At 40.7% G+C, this 22,311-nt stretch overlaps 1 protein-coding gene across 8 annotated transcripts in view; it reads left to right on the top strand.

Annotated features, from left to right (window-relative positions):
* Positions 1 to 22,311, top strand: part of Pcgf5 (polycomb group ring finger 5) — a 117,325-nt gene that overhangs the window by 89,421 nt on the left and 5,593 nt on the right. For 3 of the 8 annotated variants that reach the window (NM_001129882.2, NM_001440241.1, NM_001440242.1), the window contains 2 exon segments: positions 4,080 to 4,178; positions 6,791 to 6,880. In NM_001129882.2, coding sequence (NP_001123354.1) covers positions 4,080 to 4,178; positions 6,791 to 6,880 — 189 coding nt within the window. 8 annotated transcript variants of the gene reach the window in all.

Genomic DNA, 22,311 nt, shown 5'->3' on the forward strand with positions numbered 1-22,311 from the left:
TTAGTTGGCAACAGCTTCCATATAAATACTCACTATTGTAGCTCTTATGCCAGTTTTTGTCACTTTGTCCAAGCACACATTAGTCACTGAGGGTGCTGGTTTTCTCTGCACTTCGTTTTATCCACAAGTTCATATTTAATTTTTGTTTCTAATTTTCTTCATCTGTGCTGTGCTAGTCTATAGGTCTTTTGGGTTGGATTTTTTGCTATTATATTACGAATAATGGTACTTTATATTTGGAAATTAAAAACAAATAATTTTGACTTAGATTTTCATTCTGTCAGCATCTTGCAGCAATGAATATGTTTGAGCGTAGTAAGCAAATGAATTCATTGTGTGGTAATGATGTGATTAGTAAGAAAAGACCTGTCATTTGAGACACATGAGTAGTTGCTAGGTGGGGTATAGGAACAGGAATATAAAGTAGCTCCTAACTGATTGTATGTAAAGGGAGGACAAGGACATTTTTGGAATTGGATATTGTAACTGTTGAACAACTTTATAAAAACTACTAAACTTCCTTTTAGATAGTGACTTTATGGTGTTATATTTTAATTTAAGAAGTTAAAATCATTCTTAATGATTACTTGTTAATTACTCTGATTGGTAAAAATTAAATCATAATACTAAACACAAAACTGAAGAATGATTGAGTTGTATCCTAGAACTGTAAGTCCCTCTGATCTTACAGGAGAGACCACTGCAGATTTTGTATTTTGTCTTCAAGCTCTTCAGAAACCAAGGAAAACGGGATCAGGGGCCTTTATTTTATTGGCCTCTGACAACTACTGACCCACTTCTGCCTGTAAAGTTGTGAGTTTGGGCACCTCAGACATGTGCACTCTTACATCATGGCCTCAGGCAAGCAACTTAGAAAGGAGGCATTTCTTTCTTAATTCTGCACTTTCTGAGTTGGACAACAGGACACAGAGGCACGCGTTGTGCCATGAGAAGGGAAGGTGACATTCTTGAAACAGAGCATTCTTCTTCCAATATTTCTTCAGATATGCAGATATGCAGATAGACCAGAAATACTGATCCTTTCCAAAGAGCAAAGCAAGGTAAGGTTAGACACAGATTCCCCCAGCAGTCTCTTGTGAGCCCCTGGTGTGTACCACAGTGCTTCCATTTTCCAAATGTCAGGAAGGAGATGAGAAGAAGCTCTGCTCCTACTTCCTCTCCACCATCCCGTCTTCCACCCAGCCACTGCTCATCCTCGCCCTCTTTCTAGCCGGCTGTACACAGCCAGGAAGCAGAATAAGTTTCATTATAAAGAATTCCTGGAGAAAGTGCTCATTATTTTTATATTCTAAGTATTCTCAAATCAACTTTTACATAATACAGTAGGAATTTTGTTAGATTTGTGTCAGACTATTAAGTTATGAATTTTAGAAACACTCTTTAGTCATTTCTTTAAAATGTTCCCTAAACTGTTATTTTGACAACTCTGCATTATTAACTTGTGGGAGGCTCTGAAGGTCAGTTGGGTGGGGGCTCTGCTCAAACTTAAAGAGCAAATCAGAAGCACTGTCGCTGGAGAGATGGCTCAGAGGTTAAGAGGCCTGACCTCTCTTTCAGAGGTCCTGATTCAATTCCTAGTAATCAGAAGCATTATCTTCATATAGGAGACACATCAAGGCATGCAGAGCTTAGTGATGTACAGTGATGCGGTAGGTAGCCTGTCTCTAGGGAATGCTTTTCCTCGTCCCAGAGCCCACACTGCACAGCTTGCAGGTGCTAAGGCGGGCTGTGGATGGAGCAGATGCCTTTCTACAGTATCCAGGGCTCTCCCAAGGCTCTGTAGACTACCACTGTCTCTCAAGTTACTGATAGGTTCTCCATTACACTTAACACATGCGGAACTCAACTGGTTTCCCAAGTTAATCATTTAATATTGATATTTTGTGTCCTTTTACTTAAACTCTGCTTTCTTTATAGAAAAATATATTAAGAGAAAAAGATTGCCTCCTTGACAGGGTTTTGCCAATTCATATACTAAGGCTTTCTCAAAGAATGTCATGTGAACAATAGGCTGTAGTTAGGAATTACTTAAGAGAATTCAAAGTTTTTGTTTTGCATTTTGAAAATACTCAAAATATATAGTGAAAATCATGCCTTTGGCTTTGGTTTTGTTTCATTGGTTTGGATTTGATTTGGTTTAGTTTAGCTGGTTTGGGGTGGGTTTGGCTTGGTTTAGTTGGTTTTGGGGTGGGTTTGGTTTGGTTTAGTTGGTTTTGGGGTGGGTTTGGTTTGGTTTAGTTGGTTTGGAGTGGGTGTGGTTTGGTTTAGTTGGTTTGGGGTGGGTTTGGTTTGGTTTAGTTGGTTTGGAGTGGGTGTGGTTTGGTTTAGTTGGTTTGGAGTGGGTGTGGTTTGGTTTAGTTGGTTTGGGGTGGGTTTGGTTTGGTTTAGTTGGTTTGGGGTGGGTTTGGTTTAGTTGGTTTGGGGTGGGTGTGGTTTGGTTTAGTTGGTTTGGGGTGGGTGTGGTTTGGTTTAGTTGGTTTGGGGTGGGTGTGGTTTGGTTTAGTTGGTTTGGAGTGGGTGTGGTTTGGTTTAGTTGGTTTGGGGTGGGTGTGGTTTGGTTTAGTTGGTTTGGAGTGGGTGTGGTTTGGTTTAGTTGGTTTGGGGTGGGTGTGGTTTGGTTTAGTTGGTTTGGAGTGGGTGTGGTTTGGTTTAGTTGGTTTGGGGTGGGTTTGGTTTGGTTTAGTTGGTTTTGGGGTGGGTTTGGTTTGGGATGGGTTTGGTTTGGTTTGGTTTAGTTGGTTTGGGTGGGTTTGGTTTAGTTGGTTTGGGGTGGGTGTGGTTTGGTTTAGTTGGTTTAGGGTGGGTGTGGTTTGGTTTAGTTGGTTTGGGGTAGGTGTGGTTTGGGGTGGGTTTGGTTTGGTTTAGTTGGTTTGGGGTGGGTTTGGTTTGGTTTAGTTGGTTTGGGGTGGGTTTGGTTTGGGATGGGTTTGGTTTGGTTTGGTTTAGTTGGTTTGGGGTGGGTGTGGTTTGGTTTAGTTGGTTTGGGGTGGGTTTGGTTTGGTTTAGTTGGTTTGGGGTGGGTGTGGTTTGGTTTAGTTGGTTTGGGGTGGGTGTGGTTTGGTTTAGTTGGTTTGGGGTGGGTGTGGTTTGGTTTAGTTGGTTTGGGGTGGGTGTGGTTTGGTTTAGTTGGTTTGGGGTGGGTGTGGTTTGGTTTAGTTGGTTTGGGGTGGGTGTGGTTTGGTTTAGTTGGTTTGGGGTGGGTGTGGTTTGGTTTAGTTGGTTTGGGGTGGGTGTGGTTTGGTTTAGTTGGTTTGGGGTGGGTGTGGTTTGGTTTAGTTGGTTTGGGGTGGGTGTGGTTTGGTTTAGTTGGTTTGGGGTGGGTGTGGTTTGGGGTGGGTGTGGTTTGGTTTAGTTGGTTTGGGTGGGTGTGGTTTGGTTTAGTTGGTTTGGGGTGGGTGTGGTTTGGTTTAGTTGGTTTGGGGTGGGTGTGGTTTGGTTTAGTTGGTTTGGGGTGGGTGTGGTTTGGTTTAGTTGGTTTGGGGTGGGTGTGGTTTGGTTTAGTTGGTTTGGGGTGGGTGTGGTTTGGTTTAGTTGGTTTGGGGTGGGTGTGGTTTGGTTTAGTTGGTTTGGGGTGGGTGTGGTTTGGTTTAGTTGGTTTGGGGTGGGTGTGGTTTGGTTTAGTTGGTTTGGGGTGGGTGTGGTTTGGTTTAGTTGGTTTGGGGTGGGTGTGGTTTGGGGTGGGTGTGGTTTGGTTTAGTTGGTTTGGGTGGGTGTGGTTTGGTTTAGTTGGTTTGGGGTGGGTGTGGTTTGGTTTAGTTGGTTTGGGGTGGGTGTGGTTTGGTTTAGTTGGTTTGGGGTGGGTGTGGTTTGGTTTAGTTGGTTTGGGGTGGGTGTGGTTTGGTTTAGTTGGTTTGGGTGGGTGTGGTTTGGTTTAGTTGGTTTGGGGCGGTCTGATGAGACTGACTCACTTTGCAATCCAGGCAGAATCCAACTCCTCCCGCCTCCTCCTCCTGAATGCTGGGATTAGAAGTATATACTTCCATGACTGGAAAGGCTAAAGGTTTTATTTAGTAAAAAACAAATCAGAGTCTTTAATTTGTCATTTTTTTTTCCTTTAGGGTCTCATGAAGAAGTTCATTCGCTGTTCTACACGAGTTACTGTAGGAACTATTAAAAAGTTTCTGAGTTTAAAACTAAAACTTCCAAGTTCTTATGAGGTAAGTAAAATCATATCTAACTGTGACTTTGATGACTCTGATCTGTACCAAAATTCTAGCAAATGAAGTAAAAAAAGAATATATTCAAATTAATTTTTATAGAGAATGTTTATTTTCATGTTTAAAAATTAAGCTTTAGAATGTAATATTTATGTAACATTTTGTAACAATATCCCAAGTAAATCACATTGATGCATTTGTAACTAAAGGATGTATTTGTTTTTTTTAATACTGACAGAGTACATCTAACTAAGTGAGTTCTTTCTTTTTTACAGTGTCAGTGTGTCTTTTAAAATATGTCACTTCTTAGGTTTTTTTTTTTTGTTTGTTTGTTTTACTGTTTGACGGCTTTATACATTTATATAGTGAATTTGAGTCACTTTCCCATCCACTCCCTCTTATCACCCCTTCTCTGGTTAGAACCCTTCTCGATGCTCCTACCTCTGAACTATTTTTGTTTGTCACTCACTGAGCGAGCTTAGTAAGGGTTTCTTACCTGAGCCTGAATTTATTTACTGGTTATCTAGGACAGCTCACATTGGCCATAGCATCTCTTCCCCAAGCAGCCATTAATTGCCAATAGTCATCCAGCATGTTGATGGGGCTCATGGACTCCTCTCCCACCTATGATGAAGTGTTGCCCCTGCCCAGCCTTGTGCACGTCTTGTGTGGATAGCTGCAGCTGCAGGAAGTGCATTAGTGCGGTAGCTGTGTCATGTCCAGGCAACTTTGTGCTGCCCACCTCCCTGTCCTCTGATTCTTAAGTCTTTCTGTCTGCTTTCCTGTGATGTCCCCTGAGCCCTGGAGGACACAGCACGAATCTCAAATGGCAAACAGGAGATGGATCCCAATTGCCCAGTGGTGAGCTGGAGCAAGGACCAGTGTTCAGGAGCACTTTGGAGACGTGTGACTTTCACCAGACTCTCAGTCTGTTATTAAAAGAGAAGGGAAGTGTGAGGCGATTTAAGCACAGACTCTGACAGACAGACGTCTGTATCTGAGGAAGCATCTAAGCTTGAACCTAATGGACATGTCTTGTGTGACTGATGACTAGTTTGGGTTAATTTTTTTTTATTAGTTTGGGTCTACAGGTTCTTAAAAATTTTAGTTACAAAACTGGAGAGATGGCTCAGTGGTTAACAGCACTGGCTGTTCTTCCAATTGACTGGGATTCAATTCCCAACACACAGGCAAAATACCAATGCACATAAAATAAAAACTAATAAATCATTTTAAAAATTTCAGATACATAATGTTTATATTAGAAAAAACTGAAAGTGTCAGAGCCCACTGTATTTGGTAAACATAAAAGATAACTTCTAGATAACATCTATAAATAGTGAAAAGTAGTGACATTTTATACTGTACGGTGTCCTTTGTGTTTTTTTTTTCATGTAAAAATACTATGCATAGTTTTACTTTAAAGTCTGGTTTGCTGAGTTAATTTTCCTGTCTTCAGGAAGTTACCAGAGGAGAGAAAACCTTTCTCTGCCTCACTTCTGCTGTGCACTATGGCCCTTTTTAAACGATTCTTTGTTTCAGTCAGAGAACTTGTCCTTTGCTTTCTTTATGAGTTATGGATTGGTCTCCCACTATTCTGCTGCCCAGTGTATAGGAATGTGAGTTAATGACATCTGGGAAGGGTCCTTAACAGCAGTGCTAATGGGGACTGGTTGCTAATGACTGGGTGCATCCTGCCGGATTAGAAATTACAGCTTTGCTTATGCATTTGTTTTACAGACAAGAGAAAAAAAGAGTTGTCTACTTTTAGTAGTTAATAAAGTTCAAAGTTTATATATCAGGATAAAGTATTAAAATGTCAATAATCCATATATCTAATATAATTGAGACTAATTTTATATTAGACTTCAAGTTCAAAATTATAGTCTCTATCTAGATACAGAGTATTTAAAACTCATTTTCCCTTCCACCCCTGAAATAAAATCTTAACTAGTTTCTTTTACTAGAAACTAGAGGACTGATTTATAGAGATCTTTGATAGAACATTCTTTATTTATGCTTTGTTGCATTAGTGAACCATGAAGTTTTTGTGGCCTTTTGAAGCTTTAGGGCTGGTTTCTTAAAGCCTAGAACAAAAGGGAGACCTTGCAGTACAGTTTGTTTTGACCTTTCATACGTGTATGCACAAGCACATCAGAGAGGCCGTGAGCACATGCACCTGTGCCATAGTTATAAAGCCCTATCTCTTTGATCCAAACTAAGGAGAAGGTAAAACTCTTTTTCCTCTGGAGATTCTGAGGATTCTGAGATGCGGATTTAGAATGAGCTTACTACACTTTTCTTCTCATTCAGTAAGAGTGGTCCCCACATATGTCTCAAACCTGTAGAGTTGTAGAAACATGAGTCAAGATAGTTAGCATTGCATTTATAGATTGTGTATCAACTTGAGATACAGTTATGTGGTACAAGGTAAATGCTGTTTCATATTGCATCTGAACTATTGACATTCTGTGACAGTGGGTTTAATAAAAATAATCAGTGCTCTTATAAAATCGGTACTTTTATGTTGGATCTTTTGAAATTTGAAAATTTATAAAAACGTAAAATTTGAATTTTCTATGCATTAATATATTTTAATTATTTTTTTAAAGTTGGATGTGCTGTGCAATGGTGAAATTATGGGAAAGGATCATACTATGGAATTCATCTATATGACAAGATGGCGGCTAAGAGGAGAAAATGTAAATTGCTTTTTATTTCTCTATGTGTATATTTAGTTATATTTTATTATATAATTCAGATTTAACAGTATTATTTAGGGGCATTAAGAAGTTAGAAGCACTAGTTTGGAAAAAAAGAAGAAACGAGTTCTTCTTTATTCTCCAGCACTTAAAAATTCACCCAAGCACAAGACCAGTGTCTGTGTTAAATATTTTGAAGGTGAGTTATTGTTAAGTGCAGCTATAGGTAAGTCCAGGATTTTGCTAGCCTGAGAGCAGAGGAGACGTGTACTTCAAGCCCAGTGTCTGCTACAGTGTGAAAGTGGGAAGTGGGGCCAGGTAGACGCCATGCTGCCCCGAGAGCGGACAGCACCAGCAGTCGGTAAGGGGGACGAACTGTTGGGGTCAGGGTGGGATTGCATGATCCATCACTCAGAGTAATGTGAGGTTTGAGGAAAAGGGATTTAGTGGGGTATGTCTTTGCTTAGGTTAACTGTTGAGCTTGAGTCCACCTAAGCCAGAAATGTTAGGAAGTATGGGCACCCTGCATACTGTGATACAAGCCGGTCTGTGGGAACCAGAAGCACTGGCAGTGCTGCCAGAGTCCCCTGGTGAGCTGAATGATGAATTTATGAAGACTGATGGCAGAGCTGCAGGAGTTCGCACTCACGCTCACCCAGAAGACGTGAACTGCGATGACGTGTGTTGCCAGTATGTCAGGTGTTAAATACTGATGTTTCTCCCAGGTTTATGTAGATACTGTAGAATTTACAAATAATGAGGGTTGTCATGTCCCAGTAGTTCATGAGTATATTAACGTCACATAAGTAACATCTCTTGAACTGTTGAAAAACCTCCAAAAATCCTCGTGTTATATGTTGGCTAAGATATTTGTCTGGTGATAGTATAATAATACTGAACATCTGAGTTCTTAAATCAGAGGGGTTTTGTTGTTTTCCTATCTGGGTTTTCACATGGATAAAAGTCTTCTCTTTGAGGCACAGTACTCTAGCCACAGGCAAAAAAACTCTCAAGACCTGAAGGGAGAATTACTTTCTAGTGTCAGTCACTTGCTAGTTGTGTGTCCTTGAAAAAGAAAGAATGCATCAGACTGCATTTGGGTTCATCTTTTTAAATATAATTGTATTGCATAATAAAGTGCCGTGTTTATAGGCTTTAAGGGCTGTTTGTATGTTGCTTCCGTTTAACTTTTACGTGTAATGTTCATATGCCAGGTGCACACTCCAAAGGTAAGTCTGCAGTTAGGAAGCAGATGCTCTAATGCTACGGCAGTATTTCTGCAGTAAACGTAATTTTGGTTTTCTTTGTTAGTTCAGTGGGCATTTCAGCATGTGGGTGCTAGAACTCGTTATTTGTAGATAGACCAGCCTAAAGGTCATTCACAGCCCTTCCCTAGGGCTCCTGTCACAAGGGCTCTCCCGACCACCGCCCATGGTGTTCATTTCATTTGCATGCGTCTGGATGTGAGACGATTTTTTGAAGGAAGAATGTACTATTTAGCCCAAGCTAGCCTGGAGCTCACAGTAGCACAGGCTGCCTGAGACTAATACTCTCCTGCCTCGGCCTCATTAGAAGCATGGGCCAAGAAGCTTGGTGTTGCCCATTATTTTCACGTGAAAGCATGATTGTATAAGCCTTCTACTAACAGATTGCCGATCAAACCAGTCTTTATGCGGCTGTTTCTGAGCACACATTTCTGCAGTTTCAGGTTTTAGGTTGAGATATACTTTTATTAAAGATTTTAAATGGGGCCTGAAGGGATGAGTTGTTCTCTAATCCTGTTTTCTGCTAGTGTTCCCTGTCTGTAGTTTTGGATTGGTCACCCCATCCATACCAGCAGAAGGCTGGGTTGTCTACAAATTCAATACTCTACTGCTGGCATTGCTAACTTGCTTAGCGCTCAGATGTCTGAGTTTGTTCCTGCTCTGATAGCTACTGTATGTTTTCTTACTTGCTTCTAGAACTCTGTTATACTGAGTATTCTAGTCCAATTGTAATTGATTCATTCACACATAACAAGATTAAGAATCTGAAATACAGGTTATTTTTAAACCAGAAATACAGTTAATTGAACAATCTAGACTGGTCTTCATTATTTGAAGATGCTGCTGTCTTTATATGCACATGTGTATACACACATCTATGGATGTTTCTAGGCACTTTTTAACAGGCATTATTCTGAACTGTACATAATGCAAGTTTTATAAAACTCGTGTCTGAAACCTTTCAATTGTCCGTTTTCTTTAAAGTCCTAACGTGTCTTACATAGGGCCAGTAGTCGGCCTTCTACATTGCTTTTTGTGTATATTTGTACCAATGAGACAGAAAGTAGATTTCTAAATGATGTTGCACTGCTTTCCCTGTTCTGTCAGATGAGCTTCAGAACGGCTTTGTGACTGGCACTGCGCTGTATTTCTGGGTTGCATTGGCTATACTTGGCGACTTTGCAGTTTTCCCTTCTCATGTGTGTTGTGGGATGTTTGCTTGTGAATTCTGCACTCAGTCAAGTTTGCGACTCAGGGTAGCTTCCATCCCTCTCACCATGGAAGAGTGGTAGGCCTGAGTCTCCATCTGAGTCCTTGGCTTCAGACAAGGGCGCTCCACACCTCCGTCCCTCCCTGCTGTTTGCTGCCTCTCAGGGCAGTCTCAAGGAAGTGAGTTTGCATCCAGTTCTGCAGCACTGGGCATCCCTCTGCACCATCCAGCTTCTGTGGTCGCATTTCCCCTTTCCCAGGGCAGCTCCCCCTTTATCTTAGTCCCTTTTAGGGAAGATGAGCATAAGGTGGCTACTGCCCTTCCTAGACTTTGTCTCCATCGAGATAAATTAATTTTAAATCTTTATCCTTATGAATTAAAACAAACATCTGGTCAAACAGCTGCTGTACATTTTATAGTTATCAGTATTTTTCTTGAAGGTTGCTATGCTGAATGTTGGAGTTGATCTGTTGCTCACTAGCACGGTGAATGTTTGTCAGTAGTACTTCTCAAGTCTAGTGCAAATACAAACAGGAACGATAACAAAGTACAGCTCTACTCAGCTGGCTTGGGGCAGGCTCAGACTGATTTCTAAAGAGCTCCACTCCTGTGTGAACACCTCGGATATTTAAGATCTGTGACCAGGTTTCTTCTGTGACTTCTTTTTTTTTTTTTTTAAGATTTATTTATTTATTATATATAAGTACACTGTAGCTGTCTTCAGATACACCAGAAGAGGGCATCAGATCTCTTTACAGATGGTTGTGAGCCACCATGTGGTTGCTGGGAATTGAACTCATGACCTCTGGAAGAGCAGTCGGGCGCTCTTAACCGCTGAGCCATCTCTCCAGCCCCTTCTGTGACTTCTATAAGTGGAGAGTATGGAACTGTAGATTCCTCTGATGTTACCGTCAGACTGGTATCTCTTGAATGCCATGTGAGTGGGCAGAGTTTTCTGAGATAGAAATGGAATCATGCATACAGCTAGCAACTTTGTTCTCCTTTGATAATATGTATTAGAAAACAATTACATTTTGAAGGCATTCTTTTTCATATATTAGTACAATTCAGTTTGTGTGACCAGCGTGGTTTAATTATTTCTTTTGGTGGGCACTGAGGTTTTGTTTAATCTTTAACATTACAAGCAGTGCTATATCTATTCCAAGGCATGGACTTTGCAAATGCACAAGTGTTTCCACTGCCTAGATTGCTGGGTTTGCATTGTGAGATGTTATCAATTGTCCTCAAAAAGGTTTCATAAGTTATAGTTATACCACACATTTTCTAACTTCTTGACATTCATATTAGCAACATAACATTTCTGTGAGTGTTCATATTCATTATCCTATTAATAATGAGCTTGTCTTTTCTTGTTGACTTCTAGAAAGTGCTCATGTTTTCTGAGCACAAACGTTTTCGCTATAAATGCTGTAGCACTTTTTTCTCCCACCTGTGCTCTGCCTCCCTTTTTTCCTGTTTTGGGAATCCTTAAAATTGTGATAGTACTGTGTAGAAAAATTTAACCAGAATTAATATTATAGCTAAAGTCCTTAGCAGAATGTAATCTAATAATGTAAGAAAGTACGTGTTAGACTACATTGCCACAGTCTACTCGCTCACACTAAGCGAGAACTGCTGTCAGCAGCTTTCTGCTCAGCCTCAGCCTTCACTGCGGGCCATGCTCTTCCTGCCCACCTTTTTGGGGTAGTGTGAACACCCTCAGTCTACCCAGCTGCCCTTTCCCAGTGCTCCTTGCTGCTTCTGCCTCCTCCCGCAGCCTCAGCCACACTCCAGCACTGGCTTAGGAAAGCAAACACACACACCTATTTTGACTGGTACCAAAGAAATTGATAGGAAAAAATGTAATTAAATCTGTATTTTTATTAAATAATTTTTGCAGATTGTATAGTCAGGCAAAATATGGCAGGTTAGAGTTGGGGCTCCATCTGAGTCAGTAAAGGACAGCAGTGCGAGGCTGCCTGAGAGCACGGTGATGAGCACAGTGCAAAATCAGGACCAACTTCAGAGAGAAAACTTGTGAAAATGTATAACTTTTAGAGTAGATCCTTAAAAGTCTCCTTTGGGAAATTAAAATCTTTCTGATTAATGTAAACATGTATTGTTTTTAAGATTTTTATACAAGTGCTCTAGCTTCATGTATGCCTGGTGCCAGAAGAAGGCATCAGACCCCAGTACAGATGGTTGTGAGCCACCATGTGGCTGCTGGGAATTGAACTCAGGACCTCTGGAAGGGCAGTCAGTGCTCTTAACCGCTGAGACATCTCTCCAGCCCATAAACTTATCTTTTGATGTGTTTAATTTTTCACCTATTTATACATTTATTTTTTTTCCGTTCAGAAGAGTATGCAGTGTTAAATATGTGACTAACTTAAAGTTTTTAGGTTGTGTAGCTGTTAAGACTGGGAACTGAATATCATCAGATTCAGGAAGATATTCAGGATGATATTAAAGCAGGCGTGGAGACTGAGAGTCTAGCCTAGCCAATAGGAAGTCAAAGAGCAATGGCTCAGTCCCTTAGGTTGAATGAAGTTCTGGGTCCATTCCGAGCGCTGATCTTAAATAACGCTGCTCTCAGAGTAGATGAAGAGGAGGCATGGGAGAAACTGATCTGAGGAACAAGTAGGGGAAAGATGACGGTACCCTCCATCCAAGAGATGAGGATGCCTCAGATACTAGCATTCAGAAATGAAATGAAAAAAGGTAGGGTACCATTTTGGTAGTTTTAGAATATTAAAAAAAAAAAACCTTCAAAGACAATTGTTAAAGTTACTTAATACTAAAATTTACCAGTCACCAAGTTATTAAATATTCCCCCTCAAAAAAAAACCCTCTACTATTCCTCGGTGTTTATTTAAATTATAAATGTTGGCACTTAGGTTTGAGTTAAACTACTTTAAATAACAAGTTTAAATGTGTCCCGTTGTGGCTGCCTCTTATCTGATGGGTTCGTCTCCTCCGCAGTTTTGCTGTCTGAACTGTTCAGCCTCGCCAGTCTGCTCTCAGGATGGCACTTTGTATCAGGTAAGAGGCACTCAGGACGGTACATATGGCCATCACAGTGCTCTGTGCTGACCACTCCCATCCCAAACTCAAGGTCTCAGACATGTTACGTTGTAAAAGCAATTTTTAAAGTCTTTTTAAACTCAAATAAGAGTTCTCCCATTATTCTAGTTCTCCTGAGTTAATCATTTTACTGAACTAAAATTAAAATTATGTCTTAACAGCTATCATTTATGAATGCAGAATTTTAACCCTTGAGACATCGCTAATCTTGGCCCTTGAGATAAAATGTCAAGTCGAATGACTGTAAATGGGAAGCATCAGTGACTCTGAGTGTGAGCCGTGCCCAGCCAGCCCAGCTGCTGCTGCGGGACAGAGGGGTAACTGAGGGAAGCTTGTCTAATAGAAACACGTGTTAGAGATTTGGAGGATGGGCTGGAGCGATGACCCTGAACTTAAAAACTACTCTTTGAGACCCAATTTTGATTCCCAGCACCCACGTCAGGTGGCTCCTAATTGCCTTAACCCCAGCTCCAGGGCATTTGATACCCCCAGGCTCCACAGATACCCCACTAGTGTATGAATGCCCACACATGTTTAAAAATAAATACGTTTTTAAAAATAAAAGCATCTGATGCAGGGTAGTAAAGCATTACTGTATTATAAGTGCAGAGATAATGCGCCCAGTCTTAATCTCGTAGATAAGTCATAGTATTTTTAAAAAGTAATCTTTTCCCCAATAATTAAAATAATCCATCTAGTTTCTAGTAGTCAGTAACTAATAAACTTCAGTATTCCAGTTTCCAAGGTGAGACAAATTAGTTTACTTTGTGACTTAAAAGAATACTCTAAAATCACTAAGCAGAAATTGCAATGCGCAGTATATTTGGAATTTTGCTTAGTCTTGATGACTGCTGTGCTATGGGAATCTCAGTTCATCATTATGATGTGAGCTGTTAGATGCGTACTGTTTAATCCTGCCTATCTGGGAGTGACCTGACATCCATCTAGATGGGCAGTGGGAGGCCCTCGGCGAGGAAGGTGTTCTCCTTTCAGTGTGCAAAGGAGGGTGAGGGCTGAGCAGATGGTTTAGCTGATTGGAAATAAATGACAGCAATAACCCTGTGTGTAGCTGTCACCCAGGATACATTGGCTTCTCCTTTTTCTTCATGTTGATGTCTGTTTCCCAAGAGATGAAGTTGCTCTTTGGCTTTGATTCTGAGTGATGAAGGACACTGGAGCAAGACAGATCTGCAACTGTACCCTCACTTCCTTTTCATTCTTCAACACCTCATTACAGATAACAGTGTTGTAAGAAAGTGAAAATTTAAGTTCTCCCAAAATCATCACTATGACAGTAAGCTTGACAAAATCATCACTATGACAGTAAACTTGACAAAATCACCACTATGACTGTAAGCTTGACAAAATCATCACTATGACTGTAAGCTTGACAAAATCATCACTATGACTGTAAGCTTGACAAGATCATCGCTATGACAGTAAGCCTGACAAGATCATCGCTATGACAGTAAGCCTGACAAGATCATCGCTATGACAGTAAGCCTGACAAGATCATCACTATGACAGTAAGCCTGACAAGATCATCGCTATGACAGTAAGCCTGACAAGATCATCGCTATGACAGTAAGCCTGACAAGATCATCGCTATGACAGTAAGCTTGACAAGATCATCGCTATGACAGTAAGCCTGACAAGATCATCGCTATGACAGTAAGCCTGACAAGATCATCGCTATGACAGTAAGCTTGACAAGATCATCGCTATGACAGTAAGCCTGACAAGATCATCGCTATGACAGTAAGCTTGACAAGAGAACAAGGGCAGAGAACTCTGTTCTAAGAGAACATGCCCTTTAGTTCGGCAGCTACTGCCAAGGGCTGGGAGAGGTGGTGCAGGCATTAAGAGCATGTGTTCTTCTTGCAGAAGACCAGAGTTCAGTCCTAGCATCCACATGAGGTAGCTGCATGGAATGGACACCCTCTTGTGGACAATTTGGTTACCTGTACTCATGTGTGCACAGACCCACACACAGGCACACACATACACATAATTTTAAAATAAAAATAAAATCTTTTTTAAAAACTGGATCCAAATTTCACTTTGAATATAAATACAAAGGTATTAAATACTATACTAAATACTATACTAAAAGGATAATGTCAAGAGCTGGTAGAATTTTTTTTATCAGAACCGTAAGAATGATATAAAATGTAGAGGAGACAGGCAGATAACAGACTAGTATGGAATTCTCTAAGGTAAAGATCACTGTGTGCTGAAAGGCACTGGATAAAATCTAGTGTTGGCACTAACTTTACTACTAGCTTTGTAGTTTGATGTTTTAAAATTAAAATCTGAAGCAATTACTTCAATGACATTCTTTACCTAGACTTACCAATTAATATTTCACATTTCCTGTCTCCTCTTTCTCTGCTTATATGCATCTTAGTTTATTTTAAATAAAATGATTAAAAATAAATCATATAATAGCAAGTAATCACAAAATGTTTTAGTCCGTATATGTTTCCTCAGAACAAAGACCAGAATTCTGTTTTCACAAGACTTTAAGTAGCATCTTAGTTATGAGACTCTGCATTATTAAATTATGAAGTTAAATGTGCCTTTCCATACTTTAACAAGATTTTATTTAACCTAACAAAGTTAGCTAAACTGTTGTTAATCAGGAAGTAGGTGTTTCTGGTCAGTTAGAATTTCAGGCGAGTAACAAATGGGACAGGAGAATTTCAGGCGAGTAACAAATGGGACAGGATCACTGCTGCCCTCCTGCCCAAGACAGTGCGTCATGAAGCTAAGAGCTCCAATCAGGCGCCAGCCTACACACACACACACACACACACACACACACACACACACGAGAGAGAGAGAACTGCTCCCGAACTAGCCCCAGCACAGGAGCTACACACACACACACACGGTGCGTGGGGGAGGGAGGGAGGAAGATCATGTACAACTACAGCCCCAAAAATCTGACTGGGCTTCAGATACACAGAATTTTGTGCCTAACTAACCAAAGTCAATGCTGGTTCCTTAAGACCAGAGTAAAATGTTAGATAAAGAATACGATTTAAACAATTAAAAGACAGAATAAGATTAAGGCCATTGGAACCTTGCAACTTCTGTGCTTGCCCATTAGATTCTAGGTGGCATCTTCTGTATTCTTCAGCTGAACAAGGCCTAGGGTTCTTTCCCTACTTCTGTTCTGTCCTAGCTGGAAGTTAGTACACAGCAGCATGAAGTCTTCTCAGTGTGTGGCATGCATGTGAAAGGACTGGAGATCGATCAGTCTGTCTTCTTCTTTTTTTTTTTTTTAATCTTTACTAACTTGAGTATTTCTCCCATCTTGCCCCCATTACCGCCCTCCCCCCAAAAGTCATGTTCACAGGGGGTTCAGTTTTGGCAGGACCAAGGGCTTCTCCTTCCACTGGTGCTCTTACTGGGCTATTCATTGCTACCTATGAGGTTGGAGCCCAGGGTCAGTCCATGCATAGTCTTTGGGTAGTGGCTTAGTCCCTGGAAGCTCTGGTTGGTTGGCATTGTTGTTCATATGGGGTCTCGAGCCCCTTCAAGCTCTTCCAGTCCTTTCTCTGATTCCTTCAACGGGGGTCCCATTCTCAGTTCAGTCCTATGTATTTGCTGTATTCTGGCTGTGTCTCTCAGGAGAGATCTACATCCGGTTCCTGCCGGCCTGCACTTCTTTGCTTCATCCATCTTATCTAATTGGGTGGCTGTGTATGTATGGGCCACATGTCGGGCAGGCTCTGAATGGGTGTTCCTTCTACCTCTGTTCTAAACTTTGCCTCCCTATTCCCTGCCAAGGGTATTCTTGTTCCCCTTTTAAAGAAGGAGTGAAGCATTCACATTTTGGTCATCTTTCTTGAGTTTCATGTGTTCTGTGCATTTGGGCAATTCAAGCATTTGGGTTAATAGCCACTTATCAATGAGTACATACCATGTGTGTTTTTCTGTGATTGGGTTACCTCACTCAGGATGATATTTTCAAGTTCCATCCATTTGCCTATGAATTTTATAAAGTCATTGTTTTTGATAGCTGAGTAATATTCCATTGTGTAGATGTACCACATTTCCTGTATCCATTCCTCTGTTGCAGGGCATCTGCGTTCTTTCTAGCTTCTGGCTATTACAAATAAGGCTGCTATGAACGTAATGGAGCATGTGTCTTTGTTTTATGTGGGGGCATCTTGTGGGTATATGCCCAAGAGAGGTATAGCTGGATCCTCAGGTAGTTCAATGTCCAATTTTCTGAGGAACCTCCAGACTGATTTCCAGAATGGTTGTACCAGTGTGCAATCCCACCAACAATGGAGGAGTGTTCCTCTTTCTCCACATCCTCGCCAGCATTTGCTGTCACCTGAGTTTTTGATCTTAACCATTCTCACTGGTGTGAGGTGAAATCTCAGGGTTGTTTTAATTTGCATTTCCCTTATGACTAAAGATGTTGAACATTTCTTTAGGTGTTTCTCAGCCATTCGGCATTCCTCAGCTGTGAATTCTTTGTTTAGCTCTGAACCCCATTTTTTAATAGGGTTATTTGTCTCCCTGCAGTCTAACTTCTTGAGTTCTTTGTATAATTTGGATATAAGCCCTCTATCTGTTGTAGGATTGGTAAAGATCTTTTCCCAATCTGTTGGTTGCCGTTTTGTCCTAACCACAGTGTCCTTTGCCTTACAGAAGCTGTACAGTTTTATGAGATCCCATTTGTCCATTCTTGATCTTAGAGCATAACCCATTGGTGTTTTGTTGAGGAAATTTTCTCCAGTGCTCATGTGTTCGAGATGCTTCCCCACTTTTTCTTCTTTTAGTTTGAGTGTATCTGGTTTGATGTGGAGGTCCTTGATCCACTTGGACTTAAGCTTTGTACAGGGTGATAAGCATGGATCGATCTGCATTCTTCTACATGCTGACCTCCAGTTGAACCAGCACAATTTGCTGAAAATGCTATCTTTTTTCCATTGGATGGTTTTGGCTCCTTTGTCAAAAATCAAGTGACCATAGGTGTATGGGTTTATTTCTGGGTCTTCAATTCTATTCCACTGGTCTATCTGTCTGTCTTTGTACCAATACCATGCAGTTTTTTTTTAATCACTATTGCTCTGTAATACTGCTTGAGTTCAGGGATAGTGATTCCCCCAGAAGTCCTTTTATTGTTGAGGATAGTTTTAGCTATCCTGGGTTTTTTGTTATTCCAGATGAATTTGCAAATTGTTCTGTCTAACTCTTTGAAGAATTGGATTAGTATTTTGATGGGGATTGCATTGAATCTGTAGATCGCTTTTGGTAAAATGGCCATTTTTACTATATTAATCCTGCCAATCCATGAGCATGGGAGATCTTTCCATCTTCTGAGGTCTTCTTCAATTTCTTTCTTCAGAGGCTTGAAGTTCTTATTGTACAGATCTTTTACTTGCTTGGTTAAAGTCACACCGAGGTACTTTATATTATTTGGGACTATTATGAAGGGTGTCGTTTCCCTAATTTCTTTCTCGGCTTGTTTCTCTTTTGTGTAGAGGAAGGCTACTGATTTATTTGAGTTAATTTTATACCCAGCCACTTTGCTGAAGTTGTTTATCAGCTTTAGTAGTTCTCTGGTGGAACTATTGGGATCACTTAAATATACTATCATATCATCTGCAAATAGTGATATTTTGACTTCTTCTTTTCCAATCTGTATCCCCTTGATCTCCTTTTGTTGTCTGATTGCTCTGGCTAGAACTTCAAGAACTATATTGAATAAGTAGGGAGAGAGTGGGCAGCCTTGTCTAGTCCCTGATTTTAGTGGGATTGCTTCAAGTTTCTCTCCATTTAGTTTGATGTTGGCTACTGGTTTGCTGTATATGGCTTTTACTATGTTTAGATATGGGACTTGAATTCCTATTCTTTCCAGGGCTTTTATCATGAAGGGGTGTTGAATTTTGTCAAATGCTTTCTCAGCATCTAATGAAATGATCATGTGGTTTTGTTCTTTCAGTTTGTTTATATAATGGATCATGTTGATGGTTTTCCGTATATTAAACCATCCCTGCATGCCTGGGATGAAGCCTACTTGGTCATGGTGGGTGATTGTTTTGATGTGCTCTTGGATTCGGTTTGCCAGAATTTTATTGAGTATTTTTGCGTCGATATTCATAAGGGAAATTGGTCTGAAGTTCTCTTTCTTTGTTGGGTCTTTGTGTGGTTTAGGTATAAGAGTAATTGTGGCTTCATAGAAGGAATTCGGGAGTGCTCCATCTGTTTCAATTTTGTGGAATAGTTTGGATAATATTGGTATGAGGTCTTCTATGAAGGTCTGATAGAATTCTGCACTAAACCTGTCTGGACCTGGGCTCTTTTTGGTTGGGAGACCTTTGATGACTGCTTCTATTTCCTTAGGAGTTATGGGGTTGTTTAACTGGTTTATCTGTTCCTGATTTAACTTCCGTACCTGGTATCTGTCTAGGAAATTGTTCACTTTCTGCAGATTTTCAAGTTTTGTTGAATATAGGCTTTTGTAGTAGGATCTGATGATTTTTTGAATTTCCTCGGATTCTGTAGTTATGTCTCCCTTTTCATTTCTGATTTTGTTAATTTGTATACACTCTCTGTGTCCTCTTCCTTAGTCTGGCTAAGGGTTTATCTATCTTGTTGATTTTCTCAAAGAACCAACTTTTGGTTCTGTTGATTCTTTCTATGGTCCTTTTTGTTTCTACTTGGTTGATTTCAGCTCTGAGTTTGATTATTTCCTGCCATCTACTCCTCCTGGGTGTATTTGCTTCTTTTTGTTCTAGAGCTTTTAGGTGTGCTGTCAAGCTGCTGACATATGCTCTCTCCTGTTTCTTTCTGCAGGCACTCAGAGCTATGAGTTTTCTTCTTAGCACAGCTTTCATTGTGTCTCATAGGTTTGGGTATGTTGTACCTTCATTTTCATTAAATTCTAAAAAGTCTTTAATTTCTTTCTTTATTTCTTCCTTGATCAGGTTATCATTGAGTAGAGCATTGTTCAACTTCCATGTATATGTGGGCGTTCTTTCCTTATTGTTATTGAAGACCAGCTTTTAGCCTGTGGTGGTCTGATAGGACGCATGGGATTATTTCTATCTTTCTGTATCTGTTGAGGCCTGTTTTATGACCAGTTATATGGTCAATTTTGGAGAAAGTTCCATGAGGTGGTGAGAAGAATGTATATCCTTTTGCTTTAGGATAGAATGTTCTATAAATATCTGTTAAGTCCATTTGGTTCATGACTTCTCTTAGTCTGTCTATGTCTCTGTTTATTTTCTGTTTCTATGATCTGTCCAGTGATGAGAGTGGGGTATTGAAATCTCCTACTATTATTGTGTGAGGTGCAATGTGTGTTTGAGCCTTAGTAAGGTTTCTTTTATGTATGTAGGTGCCCTTGTATTTGGAGCATAGATATTTAGCATTGAGAGTTCATCTTGGTGGATTTTTCCTTTGATAAATATGAAGTGTCCTTCCTTATCTTTTTTGATGACTTTTAGTTGGAAATTGATTTTATTCGCTATTAGAATGGCTACTCCAGCTTGCTTCTTCCGACCATTTGCTTGGAAAGTTGTTTTCCAGCCTTTCACTCTGAGGTAGTGTCTCTTTGTCTCTCAGGTGTGTTTCCTGTAGGCAGCAGAATGCAGGGTCCTCATTGCGTATCCAGTTTGTTAATCTATGTCTTTTTATTGGGGAGTTGAGGCCATTGATGTTGAGAGATATTAAGGAATAATGATTGTTGTTTCCTGTTATATTCATATTTGGATGTGAGGTTATGTTTGTGTGCTTTTCTTCTCTTTGTTTTGTTGAAAAACGATTAGTTTCTTGCTTTTTCTAGGGTGTAGCTTGCCTCCTTATGTTGGGTTTTACCACTTATTATCCTTTGTAGGACTGGATTTGTAGAAAGATATTGTGTAAATTTGGTTTTGTCATGGAATATCTTGGTTTCTCCATCTATGTTAATTGAGAGTTTTGCAGGATACAGTAACCTGGGCTGGCATTTGTGTTCTCTTAGGGTCTGTATGACATCAGTCCAGGATCTTCTGGCCTTCATAGTTTCTGGCGAGAAGTCTGGTGTGATTCTGATAGGTCTCCCTTTATATGTTACTTGACCTTTTTCCCTTACTGCTTTTAATATTCTTTCTTTATTTTGTGCGTTTGGTGTTTTGACAATTATGTGACGGGGGGTGTTTCTTTTCTGGTCCAATCTATTTGGAGTTCTGTAGGCTTCTTGTATGTCTATGGGCATCTCTTTCTTTAGGTTAGGGAAGTTTTCTTCTATGATTTTGTTGAAGATATTTACTGGTCCTTTGAGCTGGGAGTCTTCACTCTCTTCTATACCTATTATCTTTAGGTTTGATCTTCTCATTGCGTCCTGGATTTCCTGTATGTTTTGGGCCAGTAGCTTTTTCTGTTTTACATTATCTTTGACCATTGTGTCGATGATTTCTATGGAATCTTCTGCTCCTGAGATTCTCTCTTCTATCTCTTGTATTCTGTTGGTGATGCTTGTATCTACGGCTCCTTGTTTCTTCCCTTGGTTTTCTATATCCAGGGTTGTTTCCATGTGTTCTTTCTGTATTGCTTCTATTTCCATTTTTAATTCCTTCAACTGTTTGATTGTGTTTTCCTGGAATTTTTTCAGGGATTTTTGTGATTCCTCTCTATAGGCTTCTACTTGTTTATTTATGTTTTCCTGCATTTCTCTAAGGGAGTTCTTCATGTCTTTCTTGAAGTACTCCAGCATCATGATCAAATATGATTTTAAATCTAGATCTTGCTTTTCTGGTGTGTTTGGATATTCAGTGTTTGCTTTGGTGAGAGAATTGGGCTCCAATGATGCCATGTAGTCTTGGTTTCTGTTGCTTGGGTTCCTGCGCTTGCCTCTCGCCATCAGGTTGTTTCTGGTGTTACCTTAATCTGCTATTTCTGACAGTGGGTAGACTGTCCTATAGGCCTGTGTGTCAGGAGTGCTGTAGACCTGTTTTCCTGTTTTCTTTCAGTCAGTTATGGGAACAGAGTGTTCTGCTTTCGGGCATGTAGTTTTTCCTGTCTACTGGTCTTCAGCTGTTTCTGTGGGCCTGTGTCCTGAGTCCACCAGGCAGGTTGCTTGAAGCAGAAAAGTTGGTCTTACCTGTGGTCCCGAGGCTCAAGTTTGCTTGTGGGTGGTTGCTTTTGAGCTCTCTGTGAGGGCGGCAACCAGGAGGGCCTGCACCACCTTTTCCGGGAGCCCCTGTGCACCAGAGTCCCAGATGGCGTTAGGTGTTTTCCTCTGGAGTCAGAAATGTGGGCAGAGTGCAGTCTCTTCTGGCTTCCCAGGTGTGTCTGCCCCTCTGAAGGTTTAGCTCTCCCGCCCACGGGATTTGGGTACAGAGAACTATTGATCTGATTCGTACCCACCTATCCAGAGATAGCAAACTATTGGCCGTCTCAGGGTTCGCTTGGTCCCTTGATTGTTTGGTCACTGAATTTCACTTAAAAAGTGGGGACCTGCAGATTTGAGAAGAGGAAAATCACTGGTTCTCCAGACTGTCTGATGAATTGGTTCTCTGCTGCAGTGAAGGTGAAGTGAAGCAGATGGGGAGGAGCGTGGGGCCTGCCTTCATCTCCCTGGAGCTGTGGTAGGTCTGTGGTAGGTGACTGGGAGAGCTGTGGTAGGTGACTGGGAGAGCTGTGGTAGGTGACTGGAGCTGTGGTAGTGACCGGGTGCCAGAGGCTTTCTACATAGACGAGCACTCAGAGATGCAAGGCTTTGGGTTGGCCGTGCACAGCTGTGACACTGACACGGACTGACAGGAGGCCATCATTTCATTAACACCCAGTACTGTGAACCAGCATTCCAAATAAATCCTAAATGTGTGAACAGTAGTGTGGGAACTCCAGTTTCACTGAGTAGCAGA

The sequence above is a fragment of the Rattus norvegicus genome, chromosome 1 (genome assembly GCF_021556685.1).
Source record: "Rattus norvegicus strain SHRSP/BbbUtx chromosome 1, alternate assembly SHRSP_T2T, whole genome shotgun sequence".
Classification (NCBI taxonomy): Eukaryota; Metazoa; Chordata; class Mammalia; order Rodentia; family Muridae; genus Rattus; species Rattus norvegicus.